At 47.8% G+C, this 19983-nt stretch overlaps 1 protein-coding gene across 2 annotated transcripts in view; it reads right to left on the bottom strand.

Annotated features, from left to right (window-relative positions):
• The window catches only part of Hunk (hormonally up-regulated Neu-associated kinase), a 111997-nt gene that overhangs the window by 39848 nt on the left and 52166 nt on the right, over positions 1-19983 (bottom strand). For both annotated transcript variants that reach the window (XM_041673455.1, XM_041673454.1), the window contains exons 3-4: positions 10585-10640; positions 4877-5012 (exon numbers count right to left, since the gene is read on the bottom strand). In XM_041673455.1, the coding sequence (XP_041529389.1) occupies positions 4877-5012; positions 10585-10640 (192 nt within the window). The remainder of the gene's footprint in view (positions 1-4876; positions 5013-10584; positions 10641-19983) is intronic.

Here is a 19983-nt window from a genome sequence, read left to right on the forward strand (position 1 = left end):
GCCAGAAACTATCCAGACTCAAGGAAAGAGCGAATATGAACTCTGTCTGAGCAGGTGGAGGGTGAGGTCACTAGTCCTGGGGACATGTGGCCAGGAGCTTCGGCAACCACCCAGCTCACACAAAGACAGTGAGGGGAACCAAGCACACCTTGGTTCTTCATGGTTCTACAAAAAAGGAACTACCTTGAAGAATCTAAACTTAACCCTCCACCAGAAGATTACATGTGTCTTTCTGCATCAATTTTCAGCAACAACTCCCAGAAGAAGTCCTGATAGGAAAGGAGGAATCCTGCATCCATCTGAAAAAGCCCCCGTCTCAGCCCTCTTCCGTTAAATGGTCTGCGTTTGGCAGGAAAATAAGTCTGGTGGATTTCAAGGTGTTTGTTCCTTTCCCTTCCCTGCTCTATTTCAATAAATGTGCTAGCTACAAAAGCAGGGAAATACCAGTTGAAGGAGGCTTCGTCTTTGAAATGAGGTTTCACTATGTAGCCCAGGATAGCCTCAAATGCCTCCGGCCCCTGACTCCTGAACACTGGGATTGGGGGCAAGTATGCCACGCCCAGCCAGCACGGAATTTCTCTTTCAAAAGTCAAAAGGCTTCAGCTTCCCCAAATGAACACAGTTCTCCTTGCACCTTCCTCATCAGCTTTTATCATGAATACAAAGAAAATCCTTCTGTCTGTGACCCCTGCCTGCAGGGGAGAGCATCTGGTGTCATTCTGTAAATGACAGCCCAGTTTTGTCATTCTCTTCCTGAACACCGTGTTCTGTAGAGACAGATGAGCTGGAACAACATGGTACCCCTTGCCCAACTTATCTACCCAAAGGAATTCGGAAAAGACAGGTCCCTCCCATGAATTCATCGAAAGAAGGGTTCAGGAAGCTTGGGGTCATGGGGCTGGCGGGGCACCATGTCTGTGCACGACTCTGCACTAGGTCCCGAGACTGCACAGCCACCAGGACAAACCACTGTGCTGTGAGAATGGAGCTTCCTCCATCTCCTGGGGGACAAGACTCTTGCTGTCCATTCTAACCCTTAAAGGTTCGCTGAGGTTCTCGAGCAAGTGTTGTAATAGTCTTGAAGTTAAATTCTCTTCAATTAAAAAGATGTCTGCATTAACACTATTTTCAAATCATAATACATGCCACTCGGAGGAAAAGGCAAGAAGCAATAATAAATGTTTGATTACTAGAGTGACCATTACAGTTTCGTGTCTAAAATCTCAAAGTTCGCTGAAGAGAAGGGGAAGGGGTGGAGGGGGGAGAGAATGAATGTGTGTGTGTTTGTGTGTGTGTGTGTGTGTGCGCGCACATGTGTGAGCAAATAAGACCTCTGAGTGAAGTGAAGGAGAAAGGTAAACATGGTTTTAAGGATGATTTAAATGGTCCTGAACGTGACACCACTGACAAGGAGGAGCGCCCCAGGACCCCATCCCCTTTTGCACAGCTAATGCTCACATTATCAGAAGGATGCTCCAGCTGTCTCAAGCATTCTCCAAGCCTTCCTATGCAACAGGCTGGTTTCTTCTTCACCAGCCTCAGAAGCTTCGGAGTTGGTGCCTGCCATCCAGCAGGCGCAAAATCCTCTGGAGAGGGATATTTGCTTTTGATTTTAGAAGTCAATTCCTTACTATGCTGTTTCGCAGCAATTAAAAACAAAAAGAGGCGTTTTGTAATGACGGTATTAGAGCAGGGCGCCAGTGGCTCCATTTCCAGTCTCATCTTAAGCAGTGTTGAATTAAATTCTCTTTGGGTTTTCTATTTCCCAATTCTGTCAACAAAGCCGTGGGTACCACACAGAAACCTAATCCCTCCCCCAGACAGAGGACTCCAAGGTAGTGGAAAATCCATCTTCTAACGAAGGCTCTGAAGTTTCGTGCTCTCGCCAGGACCTGCAGAGCCGGCAGTATTCAGATGCCAGCAGTGCCTGAGCCGTACACGGCCTGGAGCCGTCCCCCCTCCCCTACCTGGCCAGCTTCACTCAGCTCTCAAGAGCAGGTTAAAGCCCCTCGCCCCCACACCGCTTTCTCAGTTTCATCCAGCTGTGTGTCTGCCTCCAGGCTGACTGACACTGCATCTTTTTATAGGGGGCTTGTAGGCAGGTATGTGTCTTCATCAGCCTGGTCTACGCTGTGGGTTGGGCAAGTCTCCACCAGAGGTTCGTGTGCTTTCGAAGGCCTGATTCCCAGACAGGCATTAGGAGTAGACGTGGGGTCTTTAGGAGTGGGTCTAGCGGAAATCCTTAAGCAGCTAGTACATGCTCTGAAAGGGAACTTGGACTTTCTCTTTGCCCCTGGTGTGTAACCCCAGCAGTTCTGCCCTGTCACAGGCTCCATCCCCAGTGCTGCACCTCAACACAGGCCCCAGTCAATGAGGTCAATCCATCACAGACTGAAAACTTCAGAGGTACTCGCCAAAATAAACTATCACTCTTCATGTGCGCGTCATCTCCGGTATTCGGTTATAGCAATGAAAAGCTGGCCCACACAGGCTACCGTAACAAACTACCACAGAACGGGGAACTCAAACAATAGATACTGTCTCACAGTTCTGGGGCTGAAAGTCTAAGATCAAGATCACACAACAGTTGGGTTCAGGAGAGAGCCTCCCTCCTTCCCTCCTTGTCCTATGACCTCACACGGCCTCTTAGAAGGACACCCATAGCAGCATGGACTCCGCCTTCTTCACTACATCTGAAAGTAATACATCCCAAACGTGCCATCACTAAATACCTCAACTGGGGGCATTGGGGCTTCGGAAGGTTAAGTGGGGACTGGGTGACACAACTTGGTCACAGAAGAAGGCAAGTGAGTCACAGACGCTGGCTATACCCAGCAAGCAGGAGAGAAGGTCTCTCCCGGCTCAAGGTTGAGCCATGCAATTGGCTCTGCCCACTGAGGCACAAGTAAAGGAGACATGAAAGTACTCATTGGGTCTTGGGTGCTGCGGCTTGCCATCTTGCTCCGGGGACTCTTCTGGCACGAATGAACTCTACACCTTCCATGCCCTGCTCCCGTGTCTGCTCACCACGAAGCTGTAGAGATTTTCTGAGCAACTGCAGCTGTGCATTATCTTCTTGGGGAGAATAATTTCACCAAGTGAACACGAACACAGAAACGCCAAGGAATGCCAGGAGGGACCTGTCCGTGCTGGATGAGTGGTCACTGATCACTGGCAGCAGACAAGGCTTCTGACGCATCAGGCATTGTGGCGGGACACCATCTCCCCTCCTCTTCTCCAGTGTCACCTGTCACCATCACTTCCAGACAGACACAGAGTCCTCGCTTCTAGACAGACAGAGAGCTGGCGGCCATGGGAATAGGGGGGAAGAAGCTTCCCTGAGGAGCATGGCCCTTTATCTTAGTCATAGAACTGAGAGATAGGGTGTCAGCGGTTGCTAAATATGAATTCCTTCCCCTGACCGAGCAACTTGGCAAAAAGGCCAAGAACAAAACCCAGCCTTGCTTGGCCTGGGCTTTCATCTCCATGTGGACAACCGACTCACTCTGTGTCAGAGTTAGCACAAGGCGGCAGAGGAGCCTGGACCTGTGCCCTCCTCTACACACCTGCTACGCGCAGGAGATTCGGGCTTCAGCTCGTGTGGTCACACCTGGGGCCATGTCCATCCCCTTAAGAGCCTGACCCCAAGGAGCAAACTGCCATCTGCTCCCTGACTCCACCTTCCCTTTGGTCACCTCCCCGTCACCACAGGACACAACACCCTTGAAATGTGCCTTGGCATCTGGGGCTTCCACAGTCTTTCATTTCTTCCATGGCGTGTTAATGAATTCCCCAGCTGTTCCAAGACTGTGAAGAGTCTGGAGGAGACAGTGAAGGGGCTCACAAATGGGAGAGTGAACAAGGGCAGCAAACATACAGGGGAATTAAAGATGAGGGGCCCTGGGCAGGGAACACGGCGAGTCCACAAAGGGTCTGCTGGAGGAAAGCCGGAACTGAGATTGGATGAAGAGCCAGAACAGCATCCCGGCGAAGGAAAGACAGGTGGGAAGATGGGAGAGAAGCCAAACTGGCGGTGCGGAACCAGGCTGTGCAAAGAGGTGGGCGAGGTAGGCCGCAGCAGATGGACTTAAAGCTCATGCTTAGGGACTACGGTGGGGTCAGTTTGTCTGATTTTGTTTTAGTGAGGATGTGGGGCGTGTGTGTGTGTGTGTGTGTGTGTGTGTGTATGTGTTGTCTGTCTGTTCATATGGTGTATATATGTGGTATATGTACACATGTACTGCAAGTACACATGTGTTTGTTTGGTTTGGCATGTGTGTGTAGTTTGTAGTGTGTGTGTTTGTGTGGTGTGTGTAGGTGATGTGTATCTGTGTATGTATATCCATAGGCCTGTGTTTTTGGTTTGGCTTGGGGTGTGTGTGTGTACATGAGCACATTTGTTGGTTTGGTTTAGTTTCGTGGCACAGGTGATTAAACCTAGAACCTACCATACACTAAGCCAGGTTTTCAGCACTAGCTGCCTTTCCATCCACTCTCTCCTTGTGATACAGAGACAGAGTCTCACTCAGTTGCCCATGGGACCTTAAACTCAGCCTTGAACTTGCGATCCTCCTGCCTTGGCCTCTTGGGTAGCTGTAATTTCAGATCTGGCTTTATGAAAAGGTTTACATACAACCTGAGTGGTTCACGGAACACCAGTGGAAGTCTGTGAAGGCTAGACTTTGCGCTTTTCCCAACTCCCCAGTGAAATGTTTGTAAATGCCATTTTGAAAGTTTATGAAGAAAAGTCTGGAAAGAAAAAAGAAGGGTGGGCTCCGAGAATCATTGATGAGACCCCAGCACAGTAGGTACATTCTCATCAGATAGTGAGTGACCTTAGGATGCAACACTGACTTTTACAAGCTGGAAAACTCACATTGACCAGACATCAATTTTGGGGCCGTATTTCTTCCTGGCGAGCAGTTCCGGAGCAGCGTAGGCAGGGCTGCCGCACTGTGTGCTGAATGGGTCCGAGTAACCCAGGATCCCCGCACAGTTGCTCAGACCAAAATCTGCAGAGACGAGAAGACAAACACGAACTCTGAATTAGAAAATTGCTAAAACGAGGAGGGAAGAAGAAGGGGAAAAAAAGCAGAAAAGGAAACATTCTCTCAGGCTAACACATAATTTAGCATCCAACAGGAAACCCACCAGCTGCAAACCATAACCCCTGCTAGACTTCTCAAGACAAAGGCGTGCCGGGTGGTGGCTCCCTTGCTTCGGTGGAACATCTTACATCAGCCCTCGCTGCACAATCCGGCTAGACCTAACAGGGTGAGGAGCCAAAACATATTTCTATCGAGCCTTGTAAATGAGTCATCTGGGGTGAAGAGAGACTGTTAGCTTTCTAGGACTGAGGCAGGAACGGAGAGCATGCTGAGATCCTGGCTGCCTGGTGGCCGTTGGGGAGAACCCGAACGGTGACTGATTGTCTGCGGCTGGCCGTCTGCATCTCTGGCCACTTACGGCTGCCTTCTTCAGCTCAGTTTCTTTCATCAAAGTCTCTGAGAAATTCCTTCCAGAGGTATACTGTAATTTGGGGGTGGGCGGGGGAGGACTGTTTAAACAGCCCTGCGTGTTGGCTGGAGAAAGAACATGCAGCAGGCTAGCGATGCCAACTAGACTAAGTGACCTCATGGCGTTGCTTTGTTCTAAGATGGGAAGGCATCTGGGAGGCCTGCAGGAAAGCCCGGATGGGCCTCACAGCTACTCTGGGTCTATTAGGAGTTTTGTGAAGGCTTCACTTTTGATCTAAAGATACTGCATCTAGAGGGTAATTAGGGAGCTGTTAGTGCTCTTCCCTCCCCTAGTATCTTCTTCAATCTTTGTTGATCTCGGACTGAAGGGCTGAGATCCTGGGCCATCCTTTGAACTCCATTGCAAATGCTGAGCTCCGAACCCATAGGCATAAGACTCCCAAGTTTCAGGGCAGGTCAGAGATTGGCTCTGAGGAGGCTGCGACCACACCCCGTACTTTCTGCATTGGCGCCGTTTCTGTCTCCTCTCATGACTGCCTTTTGCTTGGCTCTCGCTTGGCTCCATCTGCAAGTGCACACCCACCACAAAAGCCATAGGGAAGAGAAACGACAAACGGCCCAGGAGAAAACCGGGAGGCTGTGACGCCACCTGCACACCTTGGGTCGCGATGACGACGCCCAAGAGCTCCCTAACACTTATGGCAGTGGGCTGTATAACTGAACAGCTTGTTCAAAGAGAACCCCATGGGCTCTTTCAGGCTCTGAAGAATACAGAGCCCTCAGGGATCTAGCCGAAGAGCCACCAGAAAAGTTGCTTCAACACCAACCTTTCTCTTCTTTTGTCTTTGATTGGATTGTTTCCACTTGTCCCCCTCCTCCTGCCCCCTCACGTTTACCTCCACCTGACCATTCTCTTCCCCTTTGGTCCAGTTTGCTCAACTAGGTACCACAAGAAAACACTAGGGAAAAAAAGCCTGTCTGAACACAGAGGATGGCTAGCCTCCCATCTGAGAGAGTATCTGTTGCAATGAAGGTGAGGGGCCCTGTTCCCAGACCCCAGTAGATACTGCAGCGCACGAGCTGGGGGGGCGGGAGCACTAGCCAGAGGAACCCATGCCTCTTGGCTTAAGAACCCCTGCTGTGCAGTCCGGAGCTCGTCCCAGGGAGTGGCAGTGCTGCCGGGAGTCAAAGTTTTAAGAAAAGTTGTCTTGTTAGAAGCCCAAACACACAGTGGTTCCAGAAAAATGTGTCTCTGAATTTCCAAGATTAAAGGCAAAGCTACCATTCCTCGGGTCAACGGGGGCTCTGTTAAAGGAAAGGGCGGAGTCTTTTAGGGCACCTCCTCCCTTCCCCCTTATCTGATCTATCAGATCTATCAGATAAAAGGCCAGAGCACTGTCCACTGTCCCGGGCAAGTTAGGAAACAGAGCCTGGCCTTATCTCAAGAGTTTTCCAAGAAGATAAATTAGTTCAGGATTTGGGAAGCGGCAGGGCAGAACCTGCATTTAAAGTTCTCTTCATCTAGCCAAGAAGACTTGATTTTAAAGACATTGTAGAGAAATAAACGGCAGAATATTTCACATTCATAATTATGGTTATTAAAATTTTACACGTATGCCTATAATTAGAATGGTGAAACCAGAGAGAAATTTGCCTCCCAGTAATGTCAGATAGGTCGGCCTCAATTAGATTTGGTAAATACATAAGCTAATTATCACTCAATTTTCTGAGAGCTGCAAAAATGAAATCTCAAAAGAAGGCCCCAGAGAATATTCACAGCTCATCTAAGCTGGAGTTATCCCCCCTGGTGGGGGGACATCCTGCAAACATTCGGCTGCCTTCTCTCTCTTTTCTTTCTTTCTTCTTCTAAGAAGAAAAATATATGATTGAATCAAAAATCTTACTCTTGATAATTCTAGCTAATTTGAAACATGGCTGAAGCAAGTTTATTTAAACCAAATGATTTCAAAAACAGGGAAACTATTAAGAAGAAATGATAATAGCTATAATCCTCTTTGAAAAAACACCTAAGTAAATCCTTTGAAGGGAAGAGGTTCAAAGGGCTTTCAAGTTAACATCGTAATAATAAGGGTTAGGAAAGACCTTTGATCCACACTGCCATCCCAGGGGCTAGAAAGCCACAGACACTTCCCCTTGAGGGAAGCAGGCTAAATATAAGAACTGGCGACCTTCTAGGCTAGGACGATGTGACTTTCATTTATAGTATCATTTAAGTCATGAATGAACTGGGAGGTGACAGAAGGAAGAGACTAAGAAAAACCCAGTAACCAGAGCTTCCCTCCTCACAATTGTCTATCCTGGCTTTTGACACCAGGTCTTTTCCCAGCAGGCTTGGCCCATCTTTTACTGCCCAGTTCAATTTGGCCAAAGATGTCACTGTGTAGTTTGAGCTTGGATGGAAGACACCTCCCTGCATAGTGAACTATGACCTACTGTGACAAGTAAATGAACTGCAACTCCTCTTACCACAGGAAGGGAGTCTTGGGTGGGTCAGCTTCACTCTGCCTCGCTCCTGCTTGTTTCCTGTACGCCATTTCTTTCCTTTGCTATAAACGCAACATGCACGCAGAGCAGGCCAGGGTATTCTCAACGATTTATGGTCAGGACTGCGAGACTCTCAAAGGCAAATCTGGTCTGAACAACTAGATGTAATTTGTCTTTTTACAGACTTGACTTGAAATACCTGGCTGGGTGTTATTCCCATGGTTACCAGCCAGGAGGTGAGAACCCAAAAAAGTGAAGAGAGAGATTCCTGACCTCCCAAAAGCAATCATCATACTCATTGAGAAGAGAATTCCAGGCTCTAGTTTAGGTATGCCCTCTCTTCAGCCTGCCTAGAGTGATTTGAAAGAAAATGACCCCCAAAGGGAGTTGCACTGTTAGGAGGTGAGGCTTTGTTGGAGTAGGTGTGATCTTAGAGGAAATGAGTTGCTGTGGAGGCGGGCTTTGAGGTCTCATATATGCTCAAGCCACGCCCAGTGTCTCGGACCACTTCCTGTTGCCTATGAGTCAAGATGTAAGAACTCTCAGCTCCTTCTCCAGCATCATGTCTGCCTGCACACTGTCATGCCTCCCACCACGATGATAATGGACTAAACCTCTGAAATATGCGTGGGTTTTACTTTATAAGAGTTGCTGTGGTCATGGTGTCTGTGTGAGTTTCCTCTAAGAGAGTTTATTACTCAGCCAATCTCTGGCTACTTCTAAAAGCACCTGCTATTTCAATGAGAAACCCTCAGCACTGTGAATACAGCAGCCATGAGATCGCTGGCCTAGCATCACCATGATAGGTTCCTCTGAGGGAATTCCTCGTCAACAGAGAGGTCTGTCTTCTGCAGTGCTGCTGTACGACAGGACAGATTTGTAAGGGGTCACCTAGGGCTACAGCCTGACAGAAAGAAAAGGCACCGAGATGAAGGAGTGAGGAAATTGCAGTGTGGACAGTGCCCTGGGAGGACCTGGAACCTCTCCACAGGCCGGGCGCTCTGCTGGAGGGGGCCTTATCAACAAGATGGACGGGAATTCTTGGCGCTCTTACTGTGACGTCAGAACCAAGGTTGTTCTCTCAGGGTCTCTGCTGTTAAAACATCTCTGTCACTGCCACCACTACAGTTTCCATAAACAAATCACACATTAGCCATGGATGGGTGGAATCGCCCTCCCTCCAGCCCTTACCCTCCAAGAGGCTCCTTTGTTAAAAGCCAGAAATCCCAGAGAGTTTGACCAGAAGACATTCTGCAGGCATTCCGGCAGGGCCTCTGTTCACGGCTTCTGTGTCTGGCTCTCAGGGCATTCACGGTGAAAACAGCAAAGCAATTTAACAAAAAGAAAATCACTGGTCTGCTCTAAATCACCTGCTAAAAATAGGTCCTTAAAGGGCCTTTTTTGGGTGGGGAAGATTGTTTTCCTCGGAACTGTTAATTTTCCACTAACAGGTAAACCAGTCCATCACCACCTGTCAGGACGCCTAATCAATCGTGCAGAAAAGCAGGCTGGAGTCCCTCAGCCCAGGAGCAGCGTATCCCTCGCTGAGTGGGATCTCAGATGCCAGTCTGTCTCGCATGTGAAGTAGGAGAAGAAAGAAAAGGGAGAAATGAGAGTTGGCGCTGGCTACCTCATGCCTGGATGTGGACTTTGACAGCCAAGAGCAACTACACACACTTAGAGCATCACCAGCAAAAATAACCCAGTTCTTCATGAACAGCCACGGGGAAGTCACAACCTCTAACGTCCTGCAGCTTCCCTTCAGCGGACCCAGGTTCTAGCCATCCCCCTGCTGGCCCCTCTCTTCACAGCATTCAGCCTGCTGCAAAGTTTGCATGAGATTCTACTGAAAAGGAAAAGCCATTCTCGCCCTTCCTTGTCCTGGGGCATCCTCAGATACACAGAAGGGTAATAAGATATGAAGAAGCTATGGGCAATGTTGCTGAGCCAAACTATTTTCTACTACTAACAATACATTTTCTTGCTAATTCACACTTAAAAATACAATGCTTTAAAAGTTGAGGATCGTCTACAAAGGGACCCAAGTTTGGGTTCCGAGCACCCAAGGGAAAAGCTGGTCACAGTGGCACATGTCTGCAGTTCTGCTGCTCAGGACACAGAGACAGGAGGGTCCCTGGTGCCCCCTGGCCTCACGGCCTAACCACCTGGGTGAGCTCTGAGTTCAGTGAGACCCTGTCTCAAAACATAAGGTGGGAAGAGACTGAGGAAGACTCTTGACCTCTGCCCTCCAGATCCATGTGCACATGCATGCACATACATGCACACGTGTGTGCATGCATACACCAAACATATACCACAGGCACATATAAGAAGTTTACAAAGTCCAAAGAAATATGTGACCAACAAATATTTACTTGAAAGTATAAAATTCATTTTACAATCAAATGACACTACTTTAAATTTATTATCTAAATAAACTGTTAAATTAATTTTCAAAACTATTATTAGATGTTAGAAGTACAAGGGGTAATATAGAAATCTTGACTTCAGATCAGATACAGAGCATTAACAACTTCCAAAGTTAATAATCAGGAGCACGACACTTAAGGGGTAATCTTTAAAAAAAAAAGAAAAGCCATACCAATCAGCTTGATGTTGTTGTCTTCATCTAGTAGCAAATTTTCTATCTTCAAGTCTCTGAAACAAACAAAACCAGACACTTCAGATAAACATTCGGGAGGACAGAGTGACATTTTGTTCCTGGAGAACGTGAAAGCTTTGAGGACCTCTTGGAACCCACCCTCACCCTCTCTGCCGAAATCTGGCCAAGGAGTAAAGATTTATAAAATGGGACATAATTAGTTACCGCTGGGTATAAAAAACTGAAGGATTTCAGGAAATCCAGCGTGAAATGGGGCAGAAGAGATGAGGAGTTTCCAGAGTGGACCTCAAATCTGAACATTAAACATAACTGAGAACAAGAAATAAATAAGGGGCTGGAGAGATGGCTCAGAGGTTAAGAGCACTGACTGCTCTTCCAAAGGTCCTGAGTTCAATTCCCAGCAACCACATGGTGGCTCACAACAATCTGTAATGAGATCTGGCGCCTTCTTCTGGCCTGCAGGCATGAAGGCTGAACACTGTGTTGTACATAATAAATAAATCTAAAAAAAAAAAAGGAGAAGAAAGAAAGAAAGAAAGAAAGAAAGAAAGAAAGAAAGAAAAATCAATAAGTAAACATAGGGACACAAATGTTCACACAGGTGCTGCCTGAGAATCACAGTTACGGATTCTGGGGCCGGGGTGGTGACACTGTGAACAGCACCAGCTACAGCCACCAATGGATCTGGGGAAGAACTTAAACAAAACACGGTCAAGAGGGCTAAGCGAGCAAAGGCCCTCGCTACCAGGCATGACCACCAAGTTCAACCCCCAGAACCCACATGGTGGAGGAAGAGAACCAGTTCCTGCAAGTTATCCTCTGACCTCCACACATGCTATGGTCCACCCTCCCCTGCCTCTTATCAATAAAACAACATCAGTAAAATAAATAAAACTTGAAAGTTGATTTAATAAATCCATTCCACAGCCTCCACGGGCCTCCACGCTTAGCCTGTAAATGTCACAGCACGTTGGCAGATGATAATATTTTAATCTATTTAGCAAACAGATGTTATCACAGGTGGAATAATGGATTTCACAGATGTCAGCCTCCTAATCCCTGGTGCCATGCCTGAGTGGATGCTAACCTGACATGGCAAAGGGAATTGGGGGTGCAGATGGAATGAAGAATGCCCCTCGGATGGTAGGTGACGTCACTCGTTGGCATGGAGGTGACAGGCGGAAGACGAAAAGCAAATAGAGCCCTCTGAGTGGGAGACTCAGCGCTGTGCAAGCTGACTGTAAGCTCCTACCAGGCAGGGAACAGGCCTGCCTTTCTCTCCACTGTACCAGGGAACCCTTGCTCATTGCAGGTAGTCAGTCACTAACAGAGAATGAAGCTAGATTAGCAAAGAGATCATTTGGGGTCTGGAGCTGTGGTAACTGGCTGATGGGCACGATCCCTACCACTACAAAACAAAATTAAACATTCTGAAGCAAAATGTGTATTTGTACGAATGTGTGTATATACGAGCCATCTCAGAAGCGTCTCAGTCAACACACAAATGCTGGAATCTTACACTGACTCAGACATACACTGAACATTAATGAAGAGTACTTTTCTAGGGGCTGGAGAGATGGCTCGGCAAGTCACAGCACCTGCTGATTTTGCAAGGGACCCGGGTTTGGTTCCCAGCACCCACATGGTGGTTCACAGCTGGTTATAACTCTAGTTCCAAGAGATCCAAGACCTGGCCTCCTATGGTTCTGTGAGTACACACATAGTGTAAATTCATACATGCAGGCAAAACACTCATACACACAAAATTTTAAAAATCTTTTTAATAATACTTTTCCATAAATGTTTATATATACATATTTATACATCGTCTACTATGTTTGGTCCTGATTTAATTTTCCTTCATAGGAATAGAGAAATCAGACAATAAATACTCTTTTTCTTATGTCTATTATGGGTAACTTAACAGTGTAATCATAATGAAGCAAAAATGGCGGCTGACACCTTACGGCAATGTCCGTGAATAGATGAGCATCACCAAACAGGGCAGCAATGTCCCACTCAACAGGGACGGTTGCCTATAGCCCAGTTCCCGTGCTGCTAGCCTGCCCATTTTGTGAAAAGCCGGAAGTCTTGATTTGGTCTCAGTTTTTAAATACCGGCAGCAAACTTGAGTGTAAAATAACAATAACCATACTATGCAAGTCAAGCTTGAAGCAAGATGTGGCTTGCCAGTAACCAATTCTCAACTCAGCATGAGTAGGAGATGAAGCTCAGGAGAGATATGGGACTGTCCAGGTCCAGGGTAAAAAACAGGAGGAACAAAATTCAAATCAAATCCGTGTGCACAGGCCCCTGCGGGGTCCAGCCATTTGCAGCAGGACTGGGCAGGAGAGAGCCAGGAGATGGCTTCCTCAGAACCACCAAGGATGGGTTAGAATGGGAAGAATCAGAAAGTCAGCTGAGGAGGGTGGTCAGTGAGTTCAAGACCAGAAGGCTGCCGGGAGCCTTGAGGCCCGGCATGTGGAGGAGGGGTGTGGTAACACCAAGTTAGAGAATATAAATCTGTAATGCCCTCTGAGTGCACACGTAACTGGGGGAGAAGTCCGTACATCTTCAGCTCAAGCGAAACTACGCACGGCTCACTGGACACTGCTTTGAAAAGACAACACATGTACCCAAATATCAGGTCACCCTAAATGTAAGGCAGCCCCACCCGCTTTCCCAATAGGCAGACCTCCCTTTGAATCAGGGTTTTGGAAGCACGTGATATCAGCTTTCAGGACTGTGATGGGGCCACCGAGTCACGCTGGCTAATATTCAGCTTTGAAGTCGCAATGTCACATCAGACTATAAGGTTACGTGGAGCCTTGGTTTCTGCCCCAACACCACAAAAACAAAAGATGATATATTCAAATACCCACTTAATTCAACATGTAGCTCTAGCTAGCCTAGAACTCTCTACATAGACCCGTCTAGCCTGGAACTCATGAGATCCATCTGCCTCTGCTTCCCGAGTTCTGGGAGTCAAGGTGTGCACCACCACACCCAGCCATAACTTTAGAATTATTACCTGCACACCTTGCATCTCATGAAACAGCGTCACTACCACAAGTCAGAACCAAAGTCTCTTTGGGTCACCGCATGGGAGCTAAGCCTTCCTGAGCTAGACATTTACAATGGCACACCTGGTTGTCCTCTGCTGCTGGGGTACGGTCCTGGGTTCCTGCACACTTCTGCAGGACTCTCACACTGAGTCTCAGCACTAGCTATCACTGCGGAAATGCGTATCTGTGGATGTTAATATCTGCTTGAAACCCTAAACCATAGGCACCCATTTAAAATCCCCATAAATTAACCACTCAATGGGTTGCGTAGTCCCTAAGCCATCACAGCTGGAGCCATTCTTCCAGAAGCTGTGTCCAGTGTCTTCATCGTCCCTTCTGCCATAGTCCTAGGATGACTGCTGGAGCCCCGCAGTGTCATCGGTGACGCAAATCAAGTGTGATGTGTCTTCTACAGCGAAGGCTGGGTCTGTGACAGGGATTTCCAGAGAGACCCTGCAAAGGACGGCTTCTTTCCCAGAGATAACCACAGCTTTATACGAGCCTGACTTTTACTCACGCACTTACGGTAATTCCAACACCCAGACAAACACAGCAGAGAGCCAGGAACAGCCAAAGTGTGACTCAGTGAATACGGACTACACAGCACGGCACTATTTCAATCTAAGGCAAAGACACAGTTTGCTTCAAGTGAAATTAAGCCTCCCTGCCTAAAGGAAGTCACGGTCAGGCATTAAAGGGGGAAAATATTGTTCAGAACAAATATTGTACAAAAAAGCAGCTTAAAGAGTCGGGGGAAAAAAGAAAGTAATTGATAAGAATAATAATCGAAGCCAAGCAATTCTGGGGCCATGAATGCCTAGAAAAAAACAGTAATGATTAGAGCAAGCACAGAAAAGAAACACTATAAAAGAAAAAATAGCTACAGAAACCAAAGAAAGTTTATAAAACCAAGAGGAAGTATAAAATATAATTATTTGGTAAAAGGAGAATAAAACCAGCTCAAAGCCACTACCTTCCTACGCACAATTCTTCTGAAGCGCTCGACTCCAGTCACCAGGAAAAACGGAGAGAACAAACCTAGCTAGCAAGCGGCCATGCCATAATACTCTTGCTCAGCTTCCTAGATGATTCCAGCGGGAACCAGCTTCACGACCAGGATGTCCCAAGGCTATTGGTGGGGACAGGAAGTCCCTGGGTACCAAGTGATCTTGACTGCTGAGGTGGCAGGAGCATTGGACCTCTCAGACATTATTCCAACTTCCTGCTTTGAAAGGAGACTGTTTCCCCGTGGTCTCCCGTGTCCAAATTTGGGGGAAGGCGTGTTTTGTTTGTTTGCTTGCTTTAAGATGAGGTGAAATGAGGGTTGAGGAAGGGGAAGTGTCTTGCTACATAGCTCAGTCTGACCTTGAACTTGTGGCAATGCTCCTGCCTCAGCTGCCCACCCCTGCCTTCATGTCCAGCTTTCTAATGTTGCTTTTTCCTGATCACAGCAAGCCCTCTGGATCCAGGAGTTCTCCATGCTCAGACTGAAAACATATGGAAGGAGAAACACTTCCTGTGCGGAGGGTACCCAGACGCTGTCCTTGTCGTGGACGGGCAGTGTAACTTAACGTGGTGTTTGCACTGGTTTAGCCATTACAAGTAATCCAGAGACGGCCAAGCGCTCTGTGCAAACACGAGATAGGTCATTTCATTTCAGAGGCTGGGGTATCTGAAAGAAGGGATGGGAGGTGCTGGGGTGCTGGTAAACGGCCTTTGTGGGTCTGTGCTGCTATATCCATGGCATCATAGATCTACAGGGCTCACAGAAATGCATGAAGCCATGAAACTTAGTGCCAACTGCAGCCCTCAGTCAATGTCCATGTCTTCGTCCTAGATCGCCAACTAAGACAGGGTGTTATGGCTACCCAAGATATGTAAGTAGACAAAGGGAAGGTGAATGGGGAGCCTGGAGTTTCTGTGCAGTTTCTCTACAAAGTCAATGATCTTTTCCAAGGAGCCTTTACGCTTTTCTCTTCCTAGGGTTAGGAATATGCTAGCCCCCACCCCCCCGGGTGTTCACTGACCCTGGGGGAAGAGTGGTGCCAACGGCCAACACAGAGGAGGGGAAATGAGCAGATCTTCCCACCATCTTACAATATTAATAATGTGTCCTCATGGCAAGGAGACCATGCGGTTCAGTGTTGGTTTGTGAAAGTCACTTTTCCTAGGCTGCAGGGCTTCAAAGAGGAACAAGGTTTATTTCATGTAACACTGTGTCCGGCAGCTCATCCATGCTGCCACAAACAACGGTCTGCCACTCTTTTCTATGACTGTTGTGTATGTGTGCCACGTTATTTTGTCCACCGCCTGTGATGGACAGCCAGGCAATGCAGGTGCCCCTGGACTTCTTCTATCCTCTGGATCTGTAACCTAAAGATTTGAAATAAGCCAAACGCGGGGAGATAAATATTGAATGTTCCCAACCATTTGGGGAGGCAAAAGAAGTGACTTCCTCTAAAGAGGAGGCAGGACAGCCTTTGCAAGAATCTGGGGAGGAATCAGGGAGGGAGGGCAGAGAGAGGTTGAAGATACAGGTACGAAACCAGAGAAGCCAGATCTGGTTCTACGGCCTGGCTGGTGATGAAAGTTAAGATAATCTAGTGTGGATCGAAGCAGGTAGAAAATAGGCTTTGGGCTCTTCTCACACAAGGAAATGATGTTTGAAATGATGTGCTAATTACCCTAGCTTGACCATCACACATTGTATACACCTATTAAAACATCACTCAGTACCCAATAAACGTGCAAAAGTATGTGTCAGTTAAAAATATTTACAAGGAAAGAAAAATGAAACCGTTTTGTACTAAAAAGGCCTGGGAGAGTGGGGGAGATGAGGATGGAGCAGGCTGTGCTACCAGGTGGCTCCGAAGATGGGATCTGGGACAGTGCTGGAGGGGACCAAGTCTTCAGAACAAAGAACAACACCAAGGCACCAATGAGGAGACCCACCTGAGCTGCCTTTTGTCAAGGAGAGAGTCCGGCCAAGATGAGGTCACCAGACAGACAAGGGAAGTAGGCAAACAAAAGGTCCCTGGACCATCTCTGCCAAGTGCTCAGCTCCAGAAGGAAAGAGCCAGAGGCCGCAGCTGATACCCAAGCGGGTATGTCCGGTGGGGTTCACAGAGAGCATACCAATGGACCTTTGGTCTAGGTCCTTGACAGAGAATAGGCCAATCCTAAGGTTCATATGTGTGTCTCCTTCCTTCTTCACCCACCCAAACTTTGCTTGAAGCTTTTGAAGATAATCGTCTTGAATTTGAGGGAACTGGTCACAAAGAATTTCAGCCACTGTCCCCCCAGAAAAAAGAGTATGATGGAAGAAAGAGCCAGGGGGGACTCTTGTCAGACACGTTTGGATCTTGACTGCGCAGGGATAATAACTGTGTTCCAAATCCTGCGGAACAAAGGGGCCAGGAGAGGGGGCTCAGATGTACATGTGAGCACACTGTATTCACTGTGTGCTTGTGGGCATGAGTACACATACATACTCATAGACATATACACACCCACACACGAGAGCATTACATGTACATGTGTGCATGCATGGGGTTCACATACATGCATGCATGCACAATGTGTGTCCTAGTATACAAAACTACGAATGCAACATATGCACACACATACACGAGACCATGTACATATCCGTGTGGACAGAACAGATATGATTGGGGGGGGGGGGCATGTGCGTGTGTGTCACATGTTTCCAGGATCATGGGATAGTAAAAAAAGGAATGGTAGAAGTGGCAAGAATTCAGGAAAAGCCAAAGGGACATGCTCAGGAATGAGACCCTAAATCAGAGGTTCTCAACCTTCCTGATAGCTGCAACCCTTCTAAGTTTATCAGAATAACTTCTCAGCCAGAACCCTGAAAAACCAAAGGAGAAACATGGAAACTCAGTATATAAGGAACTAAAGAAGCCAAAATCTCCAAAAATGAAAACCAAAACTCAGCTATGAGACAGGAGGGGAGACCCGTGCGTCAGTCACTTGACTGGGTTACAATAGACCTTGTTCTCAGCCTTCCTGACATGCGACCCTTTAACACAGTTCCTCTGTTGTGGCGACCCCCAGCCAGAAAGTTATTTCACTGCTACTTCATAACTGTAATTTTGCTATTGTTATGAATCATGATGTAAATATTTCTTGGAGATAAAGGCTTGTGAGGAGGTTGTGACCCACAGGTTGAGAAGCACTGGGAATGACCGTGACATGAGCTGAGGCAGCCAGGATTTGCAGAGCTGAGAGGGACCTGAGATGCTAGAGCAGGGACTCCCACAGCCGGGGCCTGAGCAGACAGTAGACAAACGTGAGGAAGGCAGCGTGGGCTCCACGCTCTCTCTGTGTGGAGGCAGCGTGGACTCCACGCTCTCTCTCACTGACCACCGACTTGCCCCAAGCAAGTCATTCGAACTCCCTGAGCTTTTTATTTTTCCTTTAGAAGAAGACAAAATGAACAAATAGCATCCTTCAGGGCTGGGAGATGGCTCAGAGGTTCAGGGCACATACTACTCCTGCAGAGCTCTCTAGATTGGCTTCCAGCACCATGTGAAGAGGCTTGCAACCACCTGTGATCCAGCTCCAGAGGATCTGACACATTTAGATCCCATGAGCACCTGCACACACACACACACACACACACACACACACACACACACACACGATACTGTGAAAGAAGGACAACTCCAGAAAAGACTTATGAAGGATAAACAATTTGGCAACGAACAATTAGTATTAAGGGCACAACCCTCCCAAAGGAAGTCAGAGGGGTGGAATCCAGGGAGAGCTAGACCACACTCAGGCAGGATAAAGCTTGGGGGAAGAGACTTTTCTGGGGTGGGGGACAGCCACAGACAGACTTTATAGTATTAAGCTCAGAATAAGAGTGGGTGGGGCAAAGCCTCCAGCTCCTCAAGGCAACGGGCTCTTTGTGGCAAGCTAGTGTCTTCCCTTCAGAAACACTGATTTATAAATCTGACTGTTTCCAAGATGACTTGGTGGTATAAAAGACACATACAACCTGTAAAGCCTGATCTATTTATCTAAAATGAAATATTTATTTGCTATTATGTTCCACAAGCAAATTGCTAATCAACGAAAAAATAGTAATAAATAAGTAAATAAACTCACACCAAGTGAACCAAGAAACTTCCCCTGAAATCACAGGGAGACCATGGAATATTCCACAAAGAACCTGGGACTGATCCCAGAAAAGCACCATTAGTACCAAGACTGACATTTGCTGAATTCATTCCGTTTTCCTTCCAGGAGCCCTGGGCTGAGCTCAGGTCTAAGGCGGAGTTTGGGCAGAAGACAGAGAGAGACCAGGCAAAACGCTCCCAGGATCATGAGTGTGGGAAGTAAATGCTTGGTGTGTGTGGACATGACCAGGGTGCCTGGCCGGAAGCGTTTCCCAGAGGAAGCAGGCTCGAAGCGGGACCAGAGAAAGATGGTGAGGGCAACGCGGGCAGAGGACAGTCAGTGGTGGCCGTGAGCGTCCAGAGCTCGTCACAGACGGGGACTCCGACACTCCCTACAGACTCAGCCCTACAGAGAAGCTCGCTCCAAACACTTGACACTCGTTGACCCGTCACCACACACAGTGGATGACCCAAAGTCCTTGTAAAACATATTGCCAAAGACACAGGAAGCCTGAATCACCTGCCCACCGTAGCCTATAAGCAGGGACAGTCTAGAGAGCAGCCGTCTAAGTCCTGGTTGCTGACCGTACACGTCTATCCACAACGAGCTTGGACTAAAACTACCATTCACGACCCTGTTTCTCAAACCCAACCACACACACAACCTTGGCTGTATCCAGTATCCACAGACAGATGTCTGCTCCCCACAGAAGGCCCCGGGATCCCCAGCAGGTCCTGGAAGTGACAGACGGGATCCCTCCACCAGACCTGCCTTCTCCTCCCCTTGCTAAGGAACAAATCCTAAAAGTTAAAAGGATTTATACAACCTGCCCAGTCGTGCCTGCTTCATGTCAGTCTGAGAGAACAAAGGGCACCCCTCTTTCCCACTGCTGTCCCCCTTCAGGGAGGACAACACCTCCCCAATGGTGATGAATAAGGAGGGTCACGGCCCTGGGCAGGGAGGTGCTAACACTTGTCTAAGCATGGGCTCCAGTTCCCCTTTGATCACGGAGCCCTTTCTTCTGGCCCCGCAGGCCTGTGGCTTGTCTCTTCCTGCTTAGGGACAGGTGGTATCATATTATTCCGGAATGCTGCTGTGTCTCTAGCCATCTTTGGTTGGAATCTGCTACTTTGAATGACCAGATGAGTCTCAGATTAGTTTTCCATCATGC

Source organism: Microtus oregoni, unplaced genomic scaffold, assembly GCF_018167655.1.
Source record: "Microtus oregoni isolate MIOR12 unplaced genomic scaffold, Mior012 000023F_ref0000262, whole genome shotgun sequence".
Lineage (NCBI taxonomy): Eukaryota > Metazoa > Chordata > Mammalia > Rodentia > Cricetidae > Microtus > Microtus oregoni.